Source organism: Camelus ferus, chromosome 13 (assembly GCF_009834535.1).
Source record: "Camelus ferus isolate YT-003-E chromosome 13, BCGSAC_Cfer_1.0, whole genome shotgun sequence".
Taxonomy (NCBI): domain Eukaryota; kingdom Metazoa; phylum Chordata; class Mammalia; order Artiodactyla; family Camelidae; genus Camelus; species Camelus ferus.
The window spans coordinates 19,242,788-19,267,884 of record NC_045708.1 but is presented as its reverse complement, the minus strand read 5'-3'; the positions used below and the strand labels follow the sequence as shown (position 1 = coordinate 19,267,884).

Sequence of the window (25,097 nt, the reverse complement as noted above, 5' to 3'; positions counted from 1 at the left end):
GATTACCTTGAGGCCACCATGCCAGATAGGGCCAAGCTATTATATGGAGAGCCCTATGTAGGTGGATGCTTCAGTCAACATCACTAGACTTTCAGTCATCCCAGTCCAGGCACTAGATAGACAAGTAAATAGAGCCTTCAGAGAAATGATTTCAGCTCTAATAAGCATGTTGTAGCTTTTGAATGTTCCTAGCTGAGGACCTGGACATTATGGAACAAAGTCCATTCACTCCCACAGTGCCCTGTCCAAATTCTTAATCAACAAAGCATATTTAAATGGTTGTTTTAAAACACTAAATTTGGGGGGAGTTTGTTATGCAGGAATAGTAATCAGAACTCTGTAACTCCTGAAAGTTTTGGCCTTCATGAAAATGGCGTCTCCTCCAAGATCCTTGAGCTGGCCGTCAGGTGAGGGTAGCTATACTGCAGGTAACATATGGTCTTAAACTGCCAAGGATGGGACCTAAATTACTTTTAGGATTATTTAGAGTGGTCGAAGACCTTCCTAAAGAACTAGATGATGCCTTTCTCTGTTTATACTATATTCTTCCCCTACAGTGGTTTTTAAGGCTGATTAAATGGGTAGATTAAGATAATTCACACAATAAATGTGAGTTATCATAAACATAGCCTACTGTCTTAGTCTATTTGGGCTACTATAACAAAATACCACAGACCAGGTAGCTTATAAACAACAGAAATTTCTTTCTCATATTTCTGGAAGCTGGGAAGTCCAAGATCAAGGAGTCAGCATGGCTGTGTTCTAGAGAGGGCCCACTTCTAGGCTCATAACTCGTACCTTCTGGCTGTGTCCTCATATGGTAGATGGAACAAAGGATTTCTTCGGAGCCTCCTTTATGAGGGCACTAATCCTATTCACGAGGGCAGAACCTAAGTACTTCCCAAAGGCCCCACTTCCCAATACTACCATCTCTAGGGGTTAGGATTTCAACATACGAATTTGGGTGGCGGGGGACAGGGGATAAACATTCAGACCATAGCACTTATTAAACTCTCTTTAGAGAAAGTAAGTTGTCAGTGAGCCTACAGAACAGAATGACCAGGATGTGGCAGTGGTGATGTCTGAAGGGCATCTATTTTTACTTTAGAAACCCACTAGCACCAAGGTTTCAAACTAATACATTCCTATCCATGAAATGGCATCCCAAAAAACTTTCATTCATACCTTGTGAAGATTCATCCTGTATTACATTTTGAATAATGGCAAATATAAAATCGAGGAACAATGGTATTGTCCACATTCCACTAAATGGAAACCCCAAGAGTACAGTAACTTTGTCAGTTTTCTTCACTCCTGCACCCTGACTGCCTACCAGGGCTTACATCAAAGCAAGCACTTAAACTGCATAAAATCACAGAAGAAAAAGAGAATGAATTTATTCTCTGATGGACATGAAACTCCCTATTAGCACAGTTAGGCTTTCAGTTTTTTAAATATACAAGCAAGACAAACTGATTCTTCTAGGTTGAAGGGAATTATGGGATATGTCTATTAGTGAACCAGCAAGAAATAAATCAATGAAAAAAAAAAACCAACAATTATATTTGAGTCAATATGAATTTTTATTAACACACATTTGTCAAAGTCTGTACAAACCAAAACATTCCTGTGTTTTAAAATGTCCATTATTACAAACATACAAATAAACAAAAGGTGTTACCAAAAGTTAGCTACTCAATTTCATGGTAAAACAGTGTCATGGTTTTTAAAAACCAAAATTTCAAGACTGAGGTTTCTTCCTTCTCTTTTTGGAACTTGTGGAAAGTTAGAAAATGTGTGGATTTGCTTTATATTAAATGCCAAGACCTTAAAAAAAGATTTAGTATAAAACTAAATGTTTTTAAAGTGTTACTTCATGTAACAGAATTTCTCAAGTCTTTAAAATTAAAAAAGAAAAACCATGACTGTAACTTTTTTCACAATCTTTTCCCCATAGTCAATGTAAATGTATCTGAAAAATATTATCTGACGGTTTATCTTTACCTAAAAGTTTCTCATTCAAAAAGTTACAAAACTATTTAGCACTGCCATTTCCCTCGCTTAGAAGGGAAAATTACATGCCCTACTAGAGTGATATGTAAGCGACATGGTCCATTGTTCCTCTTACCAGAAGGAAGCCACCCATTTCCACATCTCTGTCCAATTATGTGCATGGCTCCACTCGTGAGTAGGCTCACAAACTAGAAGCTTTTGCTTCCAGGAAATGCCTAGCAAGTGAAACTTACTGCTACACTTTTGGTAGACTGAGGTACAAATATCAACTGCCCTTATGATTACCTCTAACTACAGTACCCCCTGCAGTAGTGATTCCAACGTAGTTGGTTTTACTGTTTCACGGCACACTACATATCTCTAACTTCTTTCACAAACATCATATAGAGGACCTGAGAGTATGGCTGGAAATACAAATCTATCATCTCTCCTGGAAAAGTAAATCCATGTGCCTATTCGGTCAAGAAGGGAAAACAGGACACAATGCTGGCTGGGGCCAAGCTGTTTTTAAAAAGCACCTGTTTTCAATACATTTCCATTAAAAGCAGGGAGTGTACAGGCTAGGGTGGGTGAGGAGGAGTGGAGAGAAGGTACAGTGACATCATTTCTCCCAGTCAGAGTCCATACTTGAGCAGCTCATACCAACTGCTGAAATGCTCTGTAGTTCACATACTACCCCATTTTGAATCATGTTTAAAAAAAAGTTATCCGACAATGGCCCAGTATGACAACTGATAAAGCAAGTAAAGAGTAATTGTTTTTAAAAAAGAGATGGCAGTGTGAGAATTTAAAATCAGTCACATAAAACAGTTAGGAAAGGGATGGGGGCGGGAAGTGTCCAGTACAACCTGGACAACCTTTCTTTCTGCCCTTACTTAGAAAGACAGACTGTCCCAAACTTTGCTACCTCCCTTAAGTATCTTCTTAAATGCTCTTCTAAGAAATCCTCCAAAAGGCACTTAACTCCATACTTACATATTGAATTTTTTAACCTTAGCAATCAGTTTTTAAGACTCCAAGGTAATAAGAAAGAAAAGATCTGATTCTTTTTCTAAAAGCTAGAGAGTAGGACTTTTTTTCAAGAGGCATCACTTTTACAAGAACAAGCTAGGCTACCATTATTCCTTTATCAAGAAAAAGTTTCTTTTTTTAAAAAATAAATAAAACTCTGACTATACATAATACAAAGTTCATACATAATATACCTGGAAAAAAACCCAAGAGTATACCCTGAAGCAAAAGGTTTATTGGAGAGAGAAAGTCTCTGCCATTGTACCAAGTCTTAAGGTGGCAGTTTTCAAAGTTCAGAGGGTGGCAGTGATATGTAATTAATGCCAAATTATTTGCTCATGGGTATGGCAGGATGCAATGATGGACAGAAAAAAAACATTCTGCACATAACACTGAGCAGTGACCACCACACACACAAACAAAAAAGTACCAAAAGAGATAGAGACAGACAGACAGAAGTACTGAGGGAAGGGTGGAGGGGAGAGAAAAGAGTGAGAGTGTGAGAGAGTTAGAGAGAGAGAGCTCAAAACCCCAAACATTCAAGCATGCAGTCATAGCACAGTACAAACCAGGTGTTTCCATTCAGCCCACTGCAATCGCACAAAGGACGGTAACTATAATAAAATAAGAGATTTCTTAAAGGTTGCAATTCCCAGAGAACAGCCAGGTTGCCACCCTAACCCAGGAATCCATTTGCTGTTGCCGGGAGCCTCTTTGTGGTCTCTCATGGAGAGGTTATAGCTCCCGACTTCTCTGACTTCTTGCTCTTGGACAGGGCAGCTGCCTGCTTCAGGAGCTCTCGGTTTTTGGCCTTAAAAAAAACAAAACAAAACAAAAATCAGTGCAGGAAGGCTATTTTAGCAGGATAGGATATGTTTTTCATGCAGATGCTAAGGCAGACAATGTAGAGGTCAGGAAGAGAAGAACAAATTGTAGAGGCAGAAAACAACAGAAAGCTCTAGGGCTTGGTTCAGGGGGAAGGAAGTATTTGCTGGAGGTTATAGTCAGTGTACTTGAATCTCCTGGGAGTCACTGTCACAAAAGGATGCTTTATGCAAAACAAACAAAACACGGAGTGCCTTAATGTGCCGGATGAACAGAATCTACAATTCAGACATCTGGAATCACATCTGGTTTATCCAAAAATCAAAGAACACATTAATTCCACTGTTTTTGAGGGAAAAAGATCAGAACACATCCAAGAATGAAACAAAGACAAATTTGACACAACATTGTAAAATGACTATAACTCAATAAAAAAAGTAATAAAAATAAAAATAAAGTGATTGAAGAAAGATCAAAAAAAATGAAACAAAGACAACTAAAAGATGGACTAATGTGATTTGTCAATTCTTTGAGAAAAAAAAATCTAAGAGATGATCATTTAAAATACGATCAGCTAAATACACCAGAGTAACTGTATTAAATAAGCAGTCACCTGCAATTGTTCTGTGACTTCCTTATGGGTTTTCTCCATCTGGTTCATTTTGGCTCTCATCTGAGATTCCTGGTATTGAAAATCAGCCTTCAACTCTGTGATCTGACGGGAAAAAAGCAGTGACCAGAAGAAATTTCTGTGCAATGAAAAATGTTTTGGTATCAGAGAGCTAAATGGTCCTCCAAATTAATGAAACCCAGGGCTTTCCTAAAGATCCATACCTATATCAAAGCCAGGGAATGATGTATCTTACTTTTTCTAACAATTTCCTGAAACTTACCCAAAATCCTGAAGCAGTATTTATGATACTTAACCACTAACAGGTTTTAGAGATTTCATGTATTTAACATATGCAATAATCTTCCAAATACTCACCTTCAAATAATTCAGTGATTATAACAAATATGACTGATAGTTTGAGAGAAGCCCTGAGAATAACAGCTGCTGCTATTTACTGAATTTTTACCCTGTTCCAGGCAAACTGTTTGATTATATTATTTCATTCAATCTTATCATAACCTTCTGGGGAGGAAATAATAATTCTTCCCATTTTACACCTGGGAACATCAAGGCTTAGAAAGGGCTAAGTAACGTGGCCAAGATCAAACACATTAGCAAGAAGCAGAGCTAAAATTCAAACTCCAGGCCTTCTTCTACTGACTAGGCTATTCAAGGAGTACAGAGAAGAGATGTCTAAATCAGAGAAGTGATGTGTGAGCTGAGTTTTTAGGTACAAGCAGCAACTGGCACGTGAGGTAAGGAAAAGGGCATCCAAGCAAAGGGAACAGCATGGGCACAGGTAGAATGCGAGATACTCGAGAGCCTGTTCAAATGACTGATGAGCGTGGAGAGTGGCAGGAGATGAGGCTACAGATAGGCAGGCATGATGCGGGAGAGCCTGTGTTCCAAGCCAGGGAGCGTGACCTTGATTCTGAAAGTTACAGGAAACAATCTACTATTTGTTTTTGCTCTTTAAAATCCTAACTTTGCAAAGCACTAGTGTTCATTTTGTCTCTATTTTGTAAAAATCCTTTTATGTGCTGCTCTGATCTAGTTCATGAAGGAAGTATTCTTGCCTCCACTTTTATCTGATAGTCATGTAGTAAACTGGAAAGAATACTGGTCTCTTCCCATGAATCTCCACCTTATTGGCAGAAAAAAGCACAGCACAGTAGAAAGAATGGTAGAGTCAGAAAGACTTGGATTCATTCCTTTGTTTTGCCATTTATCAGCTATGTGATTTGGACACATCATTTAATCTCTTTAGGTCCATTTCCTCATCTGTAAAATGAGGTAGAAATCAGACGGAAAGAACGCATGTAAAGATTTTAACATTATGTCTTTGTTAGCCATTCAGAATGAATCACAGCATTCCAAACACAGTGCAAGACAACATACAGCCTAAGGGAGAAAAAGACCTAACAGAAGAAACTGGAACCAAAGAAGAAAAACACGGAAGGCATTCTTCATCTATGAAATGATAATAATAATTCCTACCTCAAAGTGTTGTTATGAGGATAGATGAGTTAATACATATAAAGCACTTAGGATAGAGTCAGGCATATAGTCAGCAACCAATAAAAGTTAGCTATTGTTATTACTGCTATTAAAATATTAAGGCAAAAATGAGATACTCTCTAAAAATCTGAAAATAAGAAATAATAGACATGAATCAAAACAAGGACATATAAAGCTCCCCTAAAGATGGAGGATGACTCTTAGGCCAGAATAAGACTTCACTGAAGATATTAACAAGCTTAAAGAATGGGTCACTCAGGAAGCAAGCTGTCAGCAATGGAAGCAAAGTGACGCAGTCATGGAGGAAGGCCTACCTAAACACTGCCCAGGGAGGAGAGAGAGCTGGCCCACAGAGTATGAATATTACTGTCCCATGGATACAGCCATCCCAAAAATAGAGATGGAGGCATCCAGTTCCCTTAGCCCGAGAGCATTAAAAATTCCAATTACATAACTACCTCCCAATTCCATGCTCATTCGTCACCCACTGATTACAGCCTTTCTAGATAGCTTATGCTGAGAAGAGTACTCTGCTGTATGCCCTACTAGGAATTAAGAGGCAGACATTGTTGTTTTATACATCATCTCTGTAAGCTTGGTCAACATGAGTCTTCCCTTAGAAGTGGACGCTTCCTCCAAACGAAAGAAAGAAAAATCAATTTTCTAAACCCATTTGACTGTAGTGGATTCATGATGGTAATACAATGCTAGGAGTCATCTTGGCAGAAAGCAAGCTTCTCTCCAGGACATCCCAAACTTGCCACTGGATTTCTCTCTCAAAGCATCAATGGTAAATACCCAACAAACATTCATCAAACAGAGTTAGCATCATGCCCTGAATCACACACTTTACCCACTCGCATCACTCTGGTCTGAGAAATATTAACTAAACAGTACCTTCTTCTCTTTCTCTAAAATCATTTGATCTTTTTGATGCAGCATCTTCTTCAGAGTGGCTACTTCTTCCTTCAGTTGGGCAATGATGACAAAGTGGTCAGTGCCTGGTGAGTCCAGAGCCAGATCTGGGGAAAAGCTAAGTAGAAAAATGGAAGGGAAAAAAATGAGTTGGATGGATAAATTTTTTTCTACCTGAGGACACATCATAGGCCACTTGACTGCAAGTGCAAGGGCAGGAGCAACTATCTGAATCCCCAGCAACAAGCACAATGCTCCATATACACCTGACTCAAGAGTATTCGCTAAACTGCACTGGCAAGGTGGCCATCAGACAACTATACCAACCAAAGCCACAACCCAGAGCAGCATCTTTGCTCACATTCAGGAAAAAAATAAATGCCATCTCACAAGAGCCAAGGATATTCTGTTTCAGGTTCATTGAACATCCACAGTTATTTATGGGTGAGAGAGTCCATTTTTTTGATTAGATAATTTCCCTAGAATCTGGATAAATTATCAACTGTAAGCTTATACATTTTTCTTTAAAGCGCCCCATAGTTTTTGGCTCTTTGTTTTCTGCTCCAAAGCCCATGATGTGGTGCAGCTGCTGAGAAGCTGCTATATTCCACCCTAAGAGCAGTCAGTCCTTTTAAAAAATGATAAAAAGAAGATGAAATTAATACAAAGGAAGCCAACTCCCCCATGCTACAATTGGCCTGTTGATTGTCACTTCTGATGTCAAGAATTCTGTGACATTTAGTTAGGAAAGGAACAAAGAGGTGGCAAACTTCAGAGTCACATCACAACCTGGGTTTTCAACAGAATTCTCCCAGTAACAGTCTCTGAGCACTTCAGTTTGTCGAAGTGCCAGGTGAACTCTGTCCTTTTAGTAGAGTCTCTTAACCAGGACCAGTTTCAGGGAATCTGTAAAGCTCTGAAATTGTGTATACAATTCTGTGTATATATATACAAAGGGTGGTTTCTAGGGTGAGGTTTTTCAGGCTGGTCAGAGGTGTCTCAGACCCAAACAAGTTAAGGAATCACTGCCAAGAGAGTCAAATCACACCCTTCTCTAGAGACTTCCCAAAGGAAGCACTTTACTTTTCCCAGGGCAACCTTTAAGTAAAACACAAACCTGTTTTTCCTCAGCAGATACTGCGATACTGATTCCCAACTGCCTATACCAATATAGCAACTACTCTAGATCCCTCTTGTTGTTGGTTCTTTCCTACATCTCCAACAACATCCAGTAACCAGCAATTCTCTATACAGGTAGAAACTCCAAATAACGAGGTAAACCACTGGACATACTTCCTCATAGTCACCAAGTCAAACATTTCTATGGCTAGAATGGGAAGACACAGTCCATTGATAAGAATATTCCCCCTCAGTCTATATGAAGCATATAAGAAGAATGGATCACTGCTTTTCTAATTGATAAATATGCAGAATTACTGGATAACAAAAAGTAAATGTAAAATAATAAAACAAGGCATACAGAGGAAACTATTGAAAGGACCCATCATCAGTCTCCACTGGTTTCAATACCTGCCAGGGGACTGTCTTCCCTCAACTCAACAGAATCTATTTAAACCACAATTAGAGTGACAAATAAAATGGAGTAATGGGCTAGTATAAATAACTTGTTATCCCCAAAGCTCCTAATACTCTGCTCTACCGACTTCTTTTTTTAATTGAAATATAGTTGAGGTACAATATTATGTTAGTTTCAGGTATACCACATAATGATTTGACATTTGCATACAACATGATCATAAGTCTAGTAAACATCAGTCCCCATATAAAGTTATTATTTTATTGACCATATTCTTTATGCTGTATATTATATCCTCGTAACTTTGTTTTTACTGCATAACTGGAGGTCCATCTCTCTTAATCCCCTGCACCTATTTTGCCCAACCCCTTCCTTACACCGAACCTTCTGGCAACCACTTATTTGTTCTCCATATCTATGAGTCTGTTTTCATTTTACTTCGTTTTGTTTTTTAGATTCTACATGTAAGTGAGATCATGCAGTATTTGTCTTTCTCTGACTTACTTCATTTAGCATAATACCCTCTAGATCCATCCATGTTCTTGCAAATAGCAATATTTCATTTTTTATGGCTGAGCAATATTCCACTGTGTGTGTGCGCACGTGCGTGCACGTGAGTGTGTGTGGACATACATCATATTTTGTCTACTGATGGACACTTAGTTTACTTTTATATCTTGGCTATTGTAAATAATGCTACAATGGACATTGGAGTGCATATATCTTTTCAAATTAGTGTTTTTTTCACTTTGGGTAAATACCTAGAAGTGAAATTGCTGGAAAATATGACAGTTCTATTTTTAATTTTTTGAGGAACCTCCATACTATTTTACGTAGTGGCTCACCTATTTACAATCCCACCAAGACTGCACAAGGGTTCCCTTTTGTCCACATGTTTGCCAGCATTTGTTATCTGTCTTTGATAACAGCCATCCTAACAGGTGTGAGGTGCTACCTCTTTGTGGTTTTGATTTGCATTTCCCTGATGATTAGTGATGTTGAGCATCTTTTCATGTATCTGTTGGCCATACGTATGTCTTCTTTGGAAAAATGTCTACTCAGGCTGCATTGGGCTGTCTCTCATACGTTATCCCTCACAGACTGAGGAATATTGCAGTCTTTTAATGGCAAGATTGAATTTATAAACATATATCAGTATTGCTTATTTATAAGACATCACGTGGCTAGAGTAGTGACCCTAAGAAGTTCACTGATAACCACAGATTAGCTCCATGGCAAACCCTAAAATGCATACCTGTTTCAGGAACTATTAATGCATTTCAAACAGAAGCATGCACACATACTCAGACTGGCTTACCTGTCTCCATTGGTTGTGATTGACTCAAACTTGGATTTTTTCTTTGGGATTTCATTTTGAATTGAAGACGTAGAAAGTGTTTTCTGACTATTAATGGCAAAAAAAGAGAAAGACACATATTAGAAATCAAAGATTAATAAAACATCAATATGGAAGTCTTGTCAAATGGGACCAATGTAATACTATAGCTCTTCTATGCAAGAGCTAATTATTCTTGACCATTAAAATCTACCAAAGTGTTGATTTCATAGGTCTTGGATGCCTGGGTAGCTCATTTCCATGGTCCCTCCCCACCCCCCAAAATTCTTGGCCTTAATTAAATATTTTGTGCTTTATTAATAACTATGAGAGCAGAGTCAATGGAACTTCAATAAGAAGTATAATCTATCTTATAGTTTAAAAAGTACTTTCACATTCATTGTCTCACATGCATATTGTAAGTCTGTGAGGCACATACAAGGGATTAATTCTACTTTGCAGAAACTGAAGCTCATCAAAGTTAACTGACCTACCCAGGGATAGACAGCTAGTTAGTAGTGAAGCTGGGACTAGACATCAGGTTGACATATTTGAACTCCAAGTCTAGTTCTTCTTCACTTTATTTCTGTGAATCTACTGGTATCTGAGTCCCACAACAACACTAAAAGTCAGTTTTAGCTCTAATAAGTTCACCCCCTAAAACTGGTCTGCAACCCCTTCACTTTGATAGATACCCAAATGCTAAGCCCAAAAGCTGCTTCAGATCTTTTCTTACTTGGCCTCTTTTCAACATTTGATATCATTGACCATACCGTCCTTTTTTCCCCCTGACTTTATTGAGAAATAACTGACAAATGTAATTGTATATATTTAAAGTGTACAAGGTGACAATTTGATATACATGTACATTATGGAATGATTACCAAGATCAAGATAATTAATAGACCCCTCACCTCACATACTTATTTCTTTTTTTTTATAGTGAGAATGCTTAAGATCTACTCTCAGCAACTTTCAAGCATATAATACCATATTAACTATAGTCACTAAGCTGTACATTAGATCCTCAGAACTACTATTTCTTATGAAGTTTATATTCTTTGACCTTCACCTCCCCATTTCCCTCTCCCTCAGCCCCGGCAACTACCATTCTATTCTGTTTCTACAAAACTGGCTTTTTTTTTTTAAAGATTCCACATAAAAGTGATACCACACAGTATTTGTCTTTCTCTATTTGGCTCATTTCACTTAGCACATGCCCTCCAGATGTATCCATGTTATCCCAAATGGCAGGATTTCCTTCTTTTTTTATGGCTGGATATTCCATTGTGTATATATATCCCACTTTCTTTACCTGCTCATCCTTCAAAGGACATTTAGGTTGCTTCTATATCTTAGGTATTGTGAATAAAGCTGCAATAGACACAGGGGTGCAGATATCTCTTTGAGATATTAATTTTATTTCCTTCAGATACATACCCAGGAGTGATTGCTGGATCATATAATAGTTTTATTTTTCATTTTTGAGGAAATATCATACTATTTTCCATAATGGCTATACCAATATACATCCCACTAACAGTGTATAAGGGTTCCCTTTTCTCCACATCTTCACCAGCATTTGTTCTCTCTTGTATTTTTGATAACAGCCATCCTAACAAATGTGAAGTGATTATCTCACTGTGGTTTTGATTTTCATTTCTCTGATGATTAGTGATGTTTAGCACCTTTTCATGTATCTACTGGCCATTTTGTATCTACTAGACGTTTTGGAAAAATGCCTATTCAAGTCTTTTACCCAATTTTAATTGGATTATTTGCTTTTTTGCTATAGAGCTGTATGTGTACTTTGTATATTTCAGATATTAACCCTGATACTTGTTTTGCAAATATTCACACCATTTTCCTTGAGTGCTTCTGGAATCTGTTCTCAGCCTCTGATATGAGTTGCATCATTCAAGAGCATTTTTTTAAGAGCATGGTTTTAACAATTATCTATCATAGTGGTTGGTACTTATGTTCCTCAGATCACCTACATCAGAATCATTTGGGACGTTTCTAACACAATGCAGATTCCTGGAGTCTATCCTACATCGTACTGAATTAAACTCTGGGGTAGGGCCACAGAAATCCACATTTTTAAGTAGTCTCTACTACCACTGACTCTTACATGCTACCAATGACTCATGTTCAAATCTCTCTTCCGAGTTCTATGCTAAGCTCCCACTAAATAATAATTTTTTTGTTCTTTCTCTCTCTCTCTTTTTTTTTTTTTGATGTCAGATCTTATTTATTGCTACTATTAGAACATCTCATTTTTAACTGGGCTCAGACTTAGAAGTCAAAGCTCTCAGAGAGGACAGCCACCATCTCTTGGCAATCTGGTCCTGGCGTTACTCTTTGGCCTCCTTCCTTCTCTTAGCCAAAAGTTTAGCATGTTCTGCAGCCTTTCCCTTATTTTTCTTAGTATGTTGTTTCTTCAGAGCAATACACCAATGTTTGTGTTGCAGAAGATGTGAAGTAGTAAGACATTGAATCTTGTGTACTTTGGTCCTAGGTTTCTTACCTTCTTTAAGGGCTTTCTCACAACATATCGGTGGACATAATCTTCTTCACAGAGACTGAAAAGTCTGCAGATTCTAGCTCTTTTGGGCCCCAGGTGATGCAGCACAGCAGTATCAATAAGTACAGGAATATCCTTCTCCCCTTTTTTTTCACAATGACCAAATTGAGAACACACAGATGTACAATGCAATCTCGTACAGATCTGTGTGTGCTTTCTGCAGCCCTACTGGGCCTGTAACAGGAATGCCCTTTACTCAGTGGCAGGGGGACAAGGCCATGGGTCAACATCCTGCTTTGTGGGAAAACCTTGTTTGTTGTTCCCACCACTGATTCAGACCACATAACCCTTCCATTCCTCACCTAGAGTGTCTGCAGCAACTTCCACAGCCATACAGTTCTCGTAATGGTATGAAGTTTGCATTCATCGTCCACTTCAAGTGAGTTTCTGGCAGCCAGTGGCTGGTCAGCTTCATCCTAAAGCAGCTGACTGCCTCCAAGTTACCAAGGAAAAGGCTAAAAAATTCTTCTTGATGCTTCAGCCTCAACTTTCCACAACTGAACTTCTCTTCTGCCCTGCCTATATTCTAAGGATCTATCCATTCACCCATGTAAGAAACCTGAAAATTATCCTTTACTCATCCAGCTTATGCCCATTTATCTGTTCATCAGATTATCTAATTTACTCATAAATTCTCCTTCTAAAGTCTCTTCCTGAATTTGCCTCTTCGATGCTCAGTACCACTGCCTTAGTTGAGATTCTCTATTAACATCTCTTACTGGCACTCTTATCAAAAAAGCTTTTTAACTAGTCCCCAGTCTCTTTTTCCTCCAATGCATTCTCCATAATAGTCTGTGTTAATTTTTTTTAAATACAGATTTATTCCCTCCCCTGCAAAATTACTTTCAGTGGCTTCCCGTTAATGCCAGGGTCAAATTCATGCTGTATTTCTCCTCCTATTCTCCAGCTCCCAACCATAGGCTCCAGCAAAATAAAAGGAGTTGCTATTCTCTAGAGTTCCCTGTGGTCTCATGTGCCCTCCGTGTCTTTGCAAATGCTATTCCCTCAGCCTGGAATGTCTCTGCCCATTCCTTATCTGATGATTCTGACTCATCCTAAGATCTAGCGCCAACACCAGCTCTTCTCTGAGCCTCCTGTGCCTGACTTCCCGAGGCAGTTAATTACTTGCCTCTCATGCCTGTATCTTGACATGTTTCCGTGGTACCCACTGAATTATCCTGCAATGATCTGATTACAGGTCTGTCTTCCCTACAGACTGCACACTCTTAGAGAGCAGTGTGATTCTTTTACTTATCTCTGCACTCCTTGTAGATTGCCCAGCCTATAAAAGTACTTAACAATGTTTCTGAATGAACAAACAAAATCACAATAGTGATAATAACAATGAATAACTAAAATGTACCGAAACTTCCTATATACCAGTTATAAAACTAATCACTATGTACATACTATATAATTTATTTCCACAATAACTCCATGAGGTAGCATTATTATTTCCCTCATTTTACAGATGAAGAAACTTGCCCATGATCCCATATAGAGACTTAGGCAGGATTCGATCCAAACCAAACTCTTAACAACACTACAGATACTCTGAAAGGAAGCTGAAGACAACGAAGAAAGGACTTCTTTTTGACTGGCTCTCACAAGGACAAACCTGGGATATCTAACAATCTGCTATCCAAATATGCATAAAAAAGCTGCATCCCTCAGACAGTGAACTGTCCAATCTTCTAGGGAGAAAATCCACTCTAAGGATGGGGTGAACATTACATGTGAAAGTGGAGTAAGTTCCACAAACTTTTAAGACACAGTACAAACCAAGTCAGAAAATCCTGATGCCTTAGGGAAGTCTCTCTGGTCCTTGGAAAGATACATGAATTATAAAACATGACAAAGGAGATTCCTTCTAGAGACTAGTAACTAGAGAGAACATGGAAAATTTATACAAAATGGTATGCTCCACGGCTAACTGTGTGAGTATTACATCTGACCTACCAGCACCTCTAGTCCTATCTTATGCATCTCGGGGTTACCTGTTATAATGGCTACCACCACTCAGTCGACTGTACTGCTCCTTCTCCTGGTGGCTGGCACGGGAAGAGCTGCTCAGGTGCTTCCTCTGCTCTTTGGTCTTCTGGAGGACCCGCTTGTATGAAAGTGTGCACAGCCAGCACAGCAATTTCCCGTCTACCTGAAAGATGAGGAGACAAGATAAAGAAGAAGGAATGTAATAGCGCAGTGACTGAGAACATGGGTCTTAGGAGCTAGAACCTTTGGTTAAGTCCCAGATCTGCCACTTATGAGCTGTGTGACCTTAGGTAAGTCACCTGAGCTCTCTTGGGGTCAATTTCTTCAACTATAAAATGAAGGATAACAGTACTTACTTCAGAGGGCTGGAGTAAGGATTTAGTGACATAATGTAGGTAGAGCATGGTGCCAGGCATACAAAAACTGCTTTAAAAATATAAGCTGCTAATTTTTTGTGTCTTATGGTTTTGTTTTTCTTCAACTTAACAAAAGCCAGGGCAAAGCTCCCACAAGAATTTCAAAAGACACAAATACTTCCATGGTGCTCACCAAGGAAAATTCAGCAGGGAGAAGAGAAGACAGAAGATGACATATAAAATTTATACTTGTTTTAATACCTTATAAATGGCTCACGAAATGGTATGCTGGATAGCTTTTCTCAGATGGGAAGAATGTCTCCAGAAAAAGACTGATTGGCGACTAGCTTCCAGGGTCCCAGTCCCTGGTGGTGGCTTACCATGGCACTTTGAATTAGAAAAGTTGATCCCTTTGGGTAGAAGCAGCTCTGCACCACGGTGCAAAGCACAGGGCTAGGAAAGCAGAATGTGGCTTCCACAATCTTGTGAGGCTGGGGCCTCTGTAAAGCACTCAGACTGCAGTCTGGTATAGGTGGCAGGGCAGCAGGGCTGGTTGGAATTACTCAGGGGAGGGAGTGTGCTGGTATTTTATGGAATTTTAGTTTTCATGTCTTATCTCTGAATTAGATCTTGTGCCCCATCTCGAACATGGGTAGGCCATACTATCATTTATCTAAAATATCTTTCATGTTGTTAACAAAGCCTCTTTGCACCTCACCCTCCCAACTTATTAGCAAGCCCATCAGTCTGAATCTGTCCACTTCTTTCAAATTCTACTGCTTCCATCTATGTAAAGCCATTCTCAGTGCTCACAACTGCAAGACCCACCCAAGTGATCTCTCTACCTCTTCTCCTGGGCCCGTATAAATCATTTCCACATAGCTGCCAGAGAGGGATTCTTAAATGTAAATCTGATTATATCTCTCGTCTCTTAAAATCCAATGGTAGTGGGGAGGGTATAGCTCAACCATAGAGCGCATGCTTAGCATGCATGAGGTCTTGGGTTCAATCCCCAGTACTGCCTCTAAAAGTAAATAAATAAATAAACAAACCGAATTACTTCCCCCACCAAGAATAAAAACAAAAAAATAAAATACAAAAAACCAATGGCTTCTCATCATTATCTAGTACAAAATCCAAACTTTTTCCCATGGCCTATATTGATTTAAAAGTAGCCCCTACCTGCCTCTATAATCTCATTCCCTAGTTCACTCTTCCCATGTGACAAGCTCATTCTCGCCTCAGGTCTTTTCATAGCTGATCCCTCTTCCCAGAATCTTTGCCCTCCAGAGCTTCCCATGGCTGCTTTCTTCTCATCATTGCAGTTTCAGCTCAGATTTTATCTCCTTGGAGGGCCTCCTGATTGCCCAATCTAAGCTGGCCTCCTCAGTCATTCTCTTTCTCTACCATATACTCTATTTTCTTATAGCATTTACATCTAAAATTTGTGTTCATTTATTTCCTTGTTTATTCTCATCCATCTCTCACACACATGAATAAAGGCTCTGAGAGAATAAGGTCTATTTTGTTTAGTTCATTAGTGTATTTCTAATACCCCAAACAGTATCTGATACATGATAAGCATCTAATTATTTGTTAATAAACATATAAATGACTTTTGAAACCAAACTTCAGTTTGGTGCATTTCATGGTTATGGGATATGGCCTGAAGGCCTGATTTTAAAATACTCTAGAAGACCTTGCCCAGGAAAGAGCTTTCACTGAAGGAGGGTTTGAAAACAAGGCAACTGCACTGAAAAGAGAGCCAACATTAACATGAGCACCACACACCAAACCACAGGACACTTTATTTCAAATCTCTCCTTCACAAATCAACTTTTAAAATATAAAAAAACCCTTCTGAGAATTAAACTATCATAAAGCAATAATCATAGATAACACTGAGTACTTATGTGCCAGATCCTTTTTGAAGGGCTTTACACATAACTCACTTGATAACAATGATGAGGTCTGATCAGCCTCATTTACAGATGAAGAAACTGAGGCACTGATATATTAATTTGCCCAAAGTCACACAACAAATAAGTGACAGAACAAAGATTTCAACCCAGACACTCTGAGTCCAGATTATTCACCCTCAATCCCTAAGCTTAGTCCTCCTAAAGTTTGTAAATATGTATTCAGGGTGCCTGAAAATATCCAAACTCTTAAGATAGGATTATAACTAGAAAGTAAAACTTAATGAACTCTAGGGTAATCCAATTAATAACATAGGTACCATTTATTCAGGCTCAAATTAAGTGTTTTATATACCTATCTCAATTAAATCTCCCTATGTCCTTGTGAAGTAGCTACTGTTATTTCCACTAGAGAGATGATGAAACTGATGCATAATGAGAGTGAGCAATTTGCCCAGGATCATTCAGCTAGGCTAGGAGTGGGATGGAATTCAGGTCTGTGGGACTGAAAAGCTTGTGCTCCAACTATCATTATATGTTACTTTCCAGTTACTAATTCAGCTTCTCCAGTATCTTGATTCAGGGAAGAGGTGCCCCGGTTTGCAGGCAAGAGTATTCTGGTCAGTGGAAAGTTATTTCCTCCCATTGTAAATTAATGAATTTGGTTAGCAAGAGTCAGCTTTTGAGAGTCTAAGCATCTCTGAAAAGCACCTCTGGACACTGAGAGTTTCTGTACTATGTTCTTTCATTCAAAAAATATTTATTGAGCACCTACTATGTGCCAGGCTGCTGGTAATACAGCATGAAAACAAGACAGACAAAGCGCTTACATTCTAGTTGGGGTTGTCAACATGTAAGCAAATAAACAAGATAATTTCTCACAATGTCACATGCTGTGAAGACAATAAGCAGGATAATATGATATAGTGACCGAGGGAGTTAGTAAAAGAAGGTCTCTGTGAGAGGTGGCATCTGAGCTAAGACCTGACATGAGGAACCAGTTATGACACTCCAGAGAAGGAAAAGCAAAAGTCCAGCCAGCACAAAGGTGGAAATGAGACTCTGAAGGACTGAAAGGTGGACAGTGTGGCTGGACCAAGGGGAGACGCAGGGAGTGTGATGAAAGATAAGACTGAGAGTCAGGTATGGACTCTACAGGCCACGGAAGGAGCTTGGGTTTTATTATAATGCAACTCTAAGCCACTGGAGGGTTCTAAACAGACCAAATCTAAACCATTTTAATTCCACCAAGGCACCATCATTCCACACAGAGCTTCGTCTATATTATCTTTTTGTGAGCTTTAACCTCAATAGATAGAAACATTTAAAGAGTCAGACAGTAAAACTGGTAATAGACTATATTTTGCTTAAGTTGCAATCTCTCATTTACATTGTTCTATAGAATTTTGCCAATCACCACTTCACTTATAAGGGATGCTGGATCGCTGTAATTCAGATTCTGATGAAATACTAACCCATGAAATGTTAGAATATAATGGGTCACATTTGATAAATGAAGAAAACAAAGGCTGACAATCATATGTGCAGTCGAACTGTGATAATTCTACCTAGTAAAACTGAAAAAGGAAAAAAAAAATGGCTGACTATCTTCTTCAAGGTCAATAACAAAACCTGGGAGAGGAAATGAGAAATCATTCTCTGTTATATGTCTTTTTAACATACTGGCCCACCTTAATTTCTCTGAATAAAAAAAAAATCAAGAAAAACACAGAGATTTACCTTCTTTCTATCATCTTTCCTGTCAAACGCACACTGCTGCTTGCACTGTTCACAGGAATATGGTGGTCCATACTTCTTCTCTGAATTTGTGCAGCGCTGGCATTTGTTGCCAATAAATGCCGCAATTATGTTGCAATACTGACAAGGTTTGGGCTTAAAGAGGAAAAAAAAGTGTCAGGTAAGTATATCATAAAATACCAGTGTGTTTTTTAAAGCAATGATTTCTATTATACATAGCTCATTAGTTGTGGTAAAAATGCATTCCCAACTTCATAAATTTCCTTTTACATTGATCAAATAATGCCCAATTCCTAAAGAACTATTATTTTTTTTTTGTGAAGGGGGAGGTAATTAGGTTTATTTATTTATTTTAAGTGGAGGTAGGAAGGATTGAACCCAGGAACTCATGCGTGTTAACCACTCTCCCACTGAGCTGTATACCCTCCCTACAAGGACTACTGATTTTAAAATAAACAAACAAATAACAAAAAATCATTAGCATATATGCTGGGACTTCTAAAACAAATTCAATAGAACCAGCTCTTTGAAGCCACCAGCAGGTGCTTCCAAATTTCCAAAAAGGCCTCTTTGCTGTTATCAGTGTAGAAATATGTTGGAGAATGCCTGACAGGACACAGTATGCTGAATCCTAACACTGAGAGTCAAAAACCAAATCATTCATCAAAATGAATGGTCAACTGTTACCAAACAAAGAGGTCAAGTCATAGGATTCATCTTCTCTTTGTATACTGGTTACTGAAGCTGCTCAAGGAAAATTATAATCACAATCCTGCCATAGTGACTATAAACACAGAACTCCTTACTATGAAGTGTTAGCTAAGTCTGAAAGCTAAAACACTAGATAAATTTTTCTGAGAACATTTTTACACATAACAAAGTCTTCTAACAAAAATATTGTAATTATATTAATAGTCCACAGAAAGCAAGGTCCTGAGAGACTTGAGTACCCACTGTTAGGTACAGAGAAACTCTACTTACCGTTCCATACAACTGCACATTCTGAGCACATTTCTTGCAGATTGTATTGGTTTTACTGTTAAGGAAGAGACACAAGGCTTCGTAAGAAAAAAGTTGTTTTACTTACAATGTCTGAAAACTGATTCTTCCTTAAGCCTAAGGAATTTGCTCATTACTAAGCACTAAGATAAAATATGGTCTGGGCACTTGGTTAACTAAAGGTTAAGTATCTGGCAAGTAACTCTTTTAAATATTTTGTGGTTATAAATTATATTACCTTGAATAAAACAAGGGTTTGGTTAAAATGGAGAGTGAGTTATTTCTGACTGACATCTCTAAACATCACTAAGTAAAATTATCAGATATGGAGAGGACCCTCAAAAAGACTATTAGACCAAAATGGACTAGTAGAAAATAGATTAATTCCTCTCAATTCAGATGACCAGCTGAGGAATTTGACATGAGGAATAAAGTATCTGTGTTTAGAATAAGTGCAGAGGTTGTATCCACATTGACCTTACTCTGTCCGTGTTCTCTACAAGTATATGAAAATCCCAGATGTGGGAAATAGGTGCTAACACCAAATATTTTGTCAATATTTCCAATTTATCTAAGAGCTAACCACTGAAAAAAATAAAAGCACCCTTTACTTTGTAAAGATCCAGATCATAAAATTACCTAAATCTTAAATTAATAAACTGCCTTGGGGAAAAAAATCATCTTCAAATAAAGTCATCTTCAAATAACCCTTTACAAAGAGGGGTACAAACAAATGCTTAATGTTTAAGAATAGTTTAAACAATAGTCTGGAGTTAGAAATAAAATCACATAAAAATCCAGTATATTCATTATTTGTGATTATTCATTATTTGTGATTATTTTCCCATACAATTCCTATCAAACTGACTATAAAGTTAAAAGACAAAAGGAAAACCCCAAAGTAGAAAACATTAAAGTAAAATGAGATATTCAAATAAAATATTTCCCAGGCAATTTTCTGCCAGTTTAGGAAGTGAAATACATTGAAAGAGACCTCTAGAAAGAGGATTAGCATTAGCGGTTCTGTGATACCGAACATTTGGGTTTATTCTTAGATTTATTACTGAAGGAGTGGGATGTATATACATATCAATATATACAAATGCTCCTGACATTTTAGAAAAAAATCCCCCAAAAAAACCCTATTTCTATAATCCATCTTGAATTAATTTTTATGTTTGGTGTGAATTAAGGGTTAAACTTCACATCTCACCCTACACACAAAAATTAATTTGAGATGGATCATAGGTCTAAATGTCAAAGCTAACATAAAGCTTATAGTGTATATTGTGTATGTTTCCATTTATATGAAGTTCTAAAACAGGTAAAACTAATCTATGGTGGAAAGGAAGTCAGAACAGTAGTTGCTTGGGTGATTGACCAGGATGTGGCAAAAGAAGACTCTCTGGGGTGACAGTAATGTTTTATATTTTGATGGGGTTTGGGGTTCCACAGTTGTATACTGCGTGTAAAACTCATCAAATGATGCACTGAAGATGTGAGCGTTTCACTGTGTGCAAATTTTACCCCTAAAAAATTAAAAATCATAAACAAATATTGAACTGTAGTTAATATTATGCATGCTGAAGTGTTTAGGGTCAAGTATACTGATGTCCACAAATTTAAAATGTATCACAAACAAGATGTATTCATATACTGATGGAGAGATGGATAGATGCAAATACAGTAAACGTAAATTGCAGAATTTAAGAAGTGGGTAGATGGATGTTAACTGTCTAATTTTTTCAACCTTTTATTTTTGTTTGAAAATATAACAAAATGGGGAAAATATTAAAATGAGGCTGATTAAAATTGGGCTTCTAAGTCTATGTGTGAGCTAGCAAAGAGACCCCAACATGCTTAAGGCAGTATCACCTACAGCTACAGCTCCGCAAAAGTTGAACTTACTATACCAATAAACCACCTTGCAGATATTAAAAAGTCCCCCAAATATGTGTTCACTCACACCTGTTTTTCACACTTTTCAAAATGAGATTCACACAAAGCAAGTGTAAAGAAAGGTAAATGAGTTTCAAATGTGACTAGGGTTAACAAACTTTAACAGAACTGTCACATTTCCAAAAGTACCTTCTTTTGGATTATAAATTCTTCAAGCTCTGTACATAAACATATTAGAGCATGAGGATCATGTTTTACTGTTGTGGGATTGGTTTCTTAGTGTTGAAAAGTTCAAAACCACAATATAAAATTATCAAGGATCTGAAAAATAAATAACTTTAATAATTGTAGCAATCAATGGGTAACTAGGGAACAATATGTGTATTTTACACCCATCAACATATTATAATAGGAAATAACAGAATCTGCATATGATGCAATTGATTACAGGTCTGTATATTACAATGAAACTGATTACAGATCTGTATATTGAAATGCATTACAGATTTTAAGAGGAAAAGCCTATTAACACCTTGCATGGTCAATGAAAACTGTACCTCTCCTGCTGGTACTCAGTCCTACAGTAGGTGCACTTCACAACAGGGTGTGCAATCCGACATTCCTGAAATGAAACGAGGATATAATTTTAAAAGGCAGTCAGAAATGGAAACAGTCTTCAGTAGGAGTCAGAAGACCTGGGTACTATTCCAAGCATAGCCACTGTGCTTGAGTGAGTCACTTAAACTTTCTGGGACTAATTTTTTTTCTCTGTAATACTGGCATCACCACCCTGCATTGATGTGGGAGTTAAGTAAGAATTTATATGGAACTAGTCATAAATTGTAAAACAAAGGTATGTATGAATAAGTTTCAGACTAGGGAATCAGAAGCCCTGGATTCTAGTCAGATTTTTCCTCTGACACTGTGTGATTTTTGAGTAGGTTCACTTGTGATATCAAAGCGCTGGATTAAAATCATTTTAGCTTACATATATAATACTCCTTTAAAATCAAAATACACATGTATGCATGTACACAAACAGAAATATGTGTTTTTTGGCCAAAAAAGGCACCCAAACATTTGAGTTCTGTCATATTTAGTAAACAAGAAGTAACAAAATCACGGCCATTTGAGGCAATAATGACATACAATTATGAGTTATCCATACCAGAGACACAAACTCTGGATTATCTGGGGATATCTCAACATCACTCTCCAGCCGACTTGGTGACTTTTAACTGTCGCCTCACAGCACCTCTATTCATTTAAACAGGCAAAGCAAGATAAAGCAACTTAAACGAAAAAGAGAACTTGGACCTATAGGAGTAAAATCTGATCAGCAGCTGGTTAGGGCGAAGACTGAAGGTCACTAACTAAATGCTGAAAAATCACCTTGTGGCTTCGTGCGCTTGATTGTGGGGCTCTACTATAAAGCCTCGCTACCTCCAACTCAGACTGGCTGAAAAGTGCCCATAAGGCGCCCGAGTTCAAGACGATCCTGCCGGGCAGCACCCAACTCTGGAGTTCAGTCCCAAGCGGTGCAGGGGGTCCCTAAGCCTGAACCAGGCAGAGCCCGGCAGCGGGGAAGCCAGCCCACGAGGGATCTCCGGCGCAGCTGGTTGGGGGCAAGCGGGGTACCCGCTATCCCTCCCCCGACCTCACGGGGTCCGAGAACAATCCCTCACGGTTGCTAAGCACCCGGACACGCCGGCCGCGGGGGCCTGGACGGCACCCGGGTCTCCCCCGCGTGCCCTGCCGGCCCCCAGCGGGGAGGGTGCGGCTCCTCAGATAGGCGGGCCTGCCACGCCCTGCCCGGGGGACCCCGCCGGGCGTCCCCGCAAAATCGGGAGCTCCGGGCCGCGCCTCTAGCGTCCCAGTTCCCGGCCGCCGCCCCAGCCCGCGCACCTTGCACAGCTGCTGCCCCTGAGACAGCGCCTCGAAGGGGAAGCGCTGATGGCACTTGGTGCAGGCGTAGAGTGCCGCCATGTCCGGCCCGGGCCGTGCTCACCGCCCCGCCGGCCCGGCCCACCGCTTTATCTGACAGTCTGAGGTACAACCTGGCGGCGGCAGGCTGCGGGCTGCGGCAGGCGGGCGGGCCCTCGGGTGCGGGTGGACCAGGATGGGCGCGGTGGCGCTGGACGCCTGTTCACTGGTTCATTTCGACGTCTATCAAGCACAAAGGGGCGGGACACAGAGCTTATGACGACTCTGATTCGGTCTGGACTGGAGTACGCCACTTCTGACGTGCGCGGCCTGGATTATGTAAAGCGCAGTCACGCGGGGGCGCCGCTGGGAGGGATGGTCTCCCGCCAGGGACCTCGGAAGCGCCCAGGCTCCTCCCACCTCTCTTGTTCCCGCCCTCTCTCCTCTCTCTGCCGAGGGAGCATCCGCTCTTCTCGCGATACTTCCACGGAGTTATGATATTTTAGTTTCCATGGAGTTGCCCTCTGGCAGCGGGAGGGGCGCGGTTGGGCGGAGTGCGACGCATTGTTGAACTGGAACTCGGATCGCGAAGAAGATCCTGGGCTTGTGAGAAAATGCCTCCATCATCGGGGCAAGAGGGGCCCGCACAGCTGTCTCGCTTCAGGGAGAAGAGTAAACCGTGAGGGGCAACTTAGAAGGGTCCCCTCTGTCTTAGACCCCTAAAAAGGGAACTCTGGGGTCGCTGAGATCCAGAAAGAGAGAAGCCCCAGAGAGATCACCCCTATGTTGTGGAAGACGGGTGCTAGCGTGATGACAGCCCCTCCGGGAGAGAGAAGACGGATACTACGGCGAGGCCCTCCACCCTTGAGAGTCCTCGTGCCCTGCAGGCCCCCGCGGAGTGGGGTGCAGTTGGCCCGAGGCCCGCTTCCTGTGTCTTACCCAGTTGTACCCTCAGCTTCTTTCTCCAACAACTACCAGGCATTTCCTGGTTAGGCCAGACGGTCAGAAGGCAAGCCACACTCTCCGAGCCTCTTTGCCTCTCTTCAGCCCCCAGCCTGGAGAATCAAGGGGCTGTCCAAGGAATTAGAAACCTTGTTCTTGAGGCTTTGGCAGATCTTCCTTCAGTCCTGACTTTCTAAGTCTCTGCCTATAGCTGCTCTTGGGCTTACATTACTTTTGGCTCTGCCAACCACCTGACTGGCAGTAACTGCAGTTTTACCTCAACGTGCTTTTTTTTTTTTTTTTAAAAATATTTGAGGGCGCATTTATGGCTTCTAAATCCCTGCTCCCCCACAGACTGACTCTCTTTGATACCCAAATCCAGCCTCCTCCTTGTGAGTTTACCCAAAGATGTGTATTAATAAAAGATCTAGTCTCTAGAGTCAGAAAACTAAGGTTCAAAATCACTGCTCCACATCTAGCCATGTAACCTTGAACTTCTGGACTTCTCCCTATTGCTGAATTTCTTAAAGCCCCGCTTTCCTCAGTTGTATAATTGGGTCATTGTGATGATCAAAAAGAGTACATAGAGGGTAATGCAGGGAAATTACTTAATGGGTAAGGGGTTTTACGTTGGAATAAGGGAAATGTTTTGGAACTGGATAGAGGTGGTGGTTGCACAACATTGTGAATGTACTAACTGCCACTGAATTGTTCACTTTAAAATGATTAATTTTACATTATGTGAATTTCATCTCCAATTTTTTTAAAGGATGCAGGATGCCTGGCTTTGAATTTGAATAAGTGATAGAACCTGGCTCCATCACTTAGAAGCTGTATGACTTTGGGCATATTAAAAGGAAACAGATTTTCTAGCCTCCGCGCTCGGTGGGGACTTGCTGCGCTGTGGGTTCCGGGGACAAGGGTAGCTCGGACCTCATGGACGCCTGTTCTCCGATA

At 39.7% G+C, this 25,097-nt stretch overlaps 1 protein-coding gene across 1 annotated transcript; it reads right to left on the bottom strand.

Moving 5' to 3' along the window:
• Positions 1-1,559: 1,559 nt before the first annotated feature.
• On the bottom strand, positions 1,560-23,405 carry FAM76A (family with sequence similarity 76 member A). The gene is made up of 9 exons (XM_032495631.1): positions 23,181-23,405; positions 21,833-21,897; positions 19,359-19,413; positions 18,360-18,512; positions 14,350-14,507; positions 9,751-9,837; positions 6,878-7,013; positions 4,463-4,564; positions 1,560-3,835 (listed from the first exon to the last, which is right to left on the bottom strand). The coding sequence occupies exons 1-9, from the start codon at positions 23,259-23,261 to the stop codon at positions 3,749-3,751; spliced, it is 924 nt and encodes a 307-aa protein (XP_032351522.1). The 5' UTR covers positions 23,262-23,405; the 3' UTR covers positions 1,560-3,748.
• Between the last annotated feature and the right edge of the window lie 1,692 nt (positions 23,406-25,097).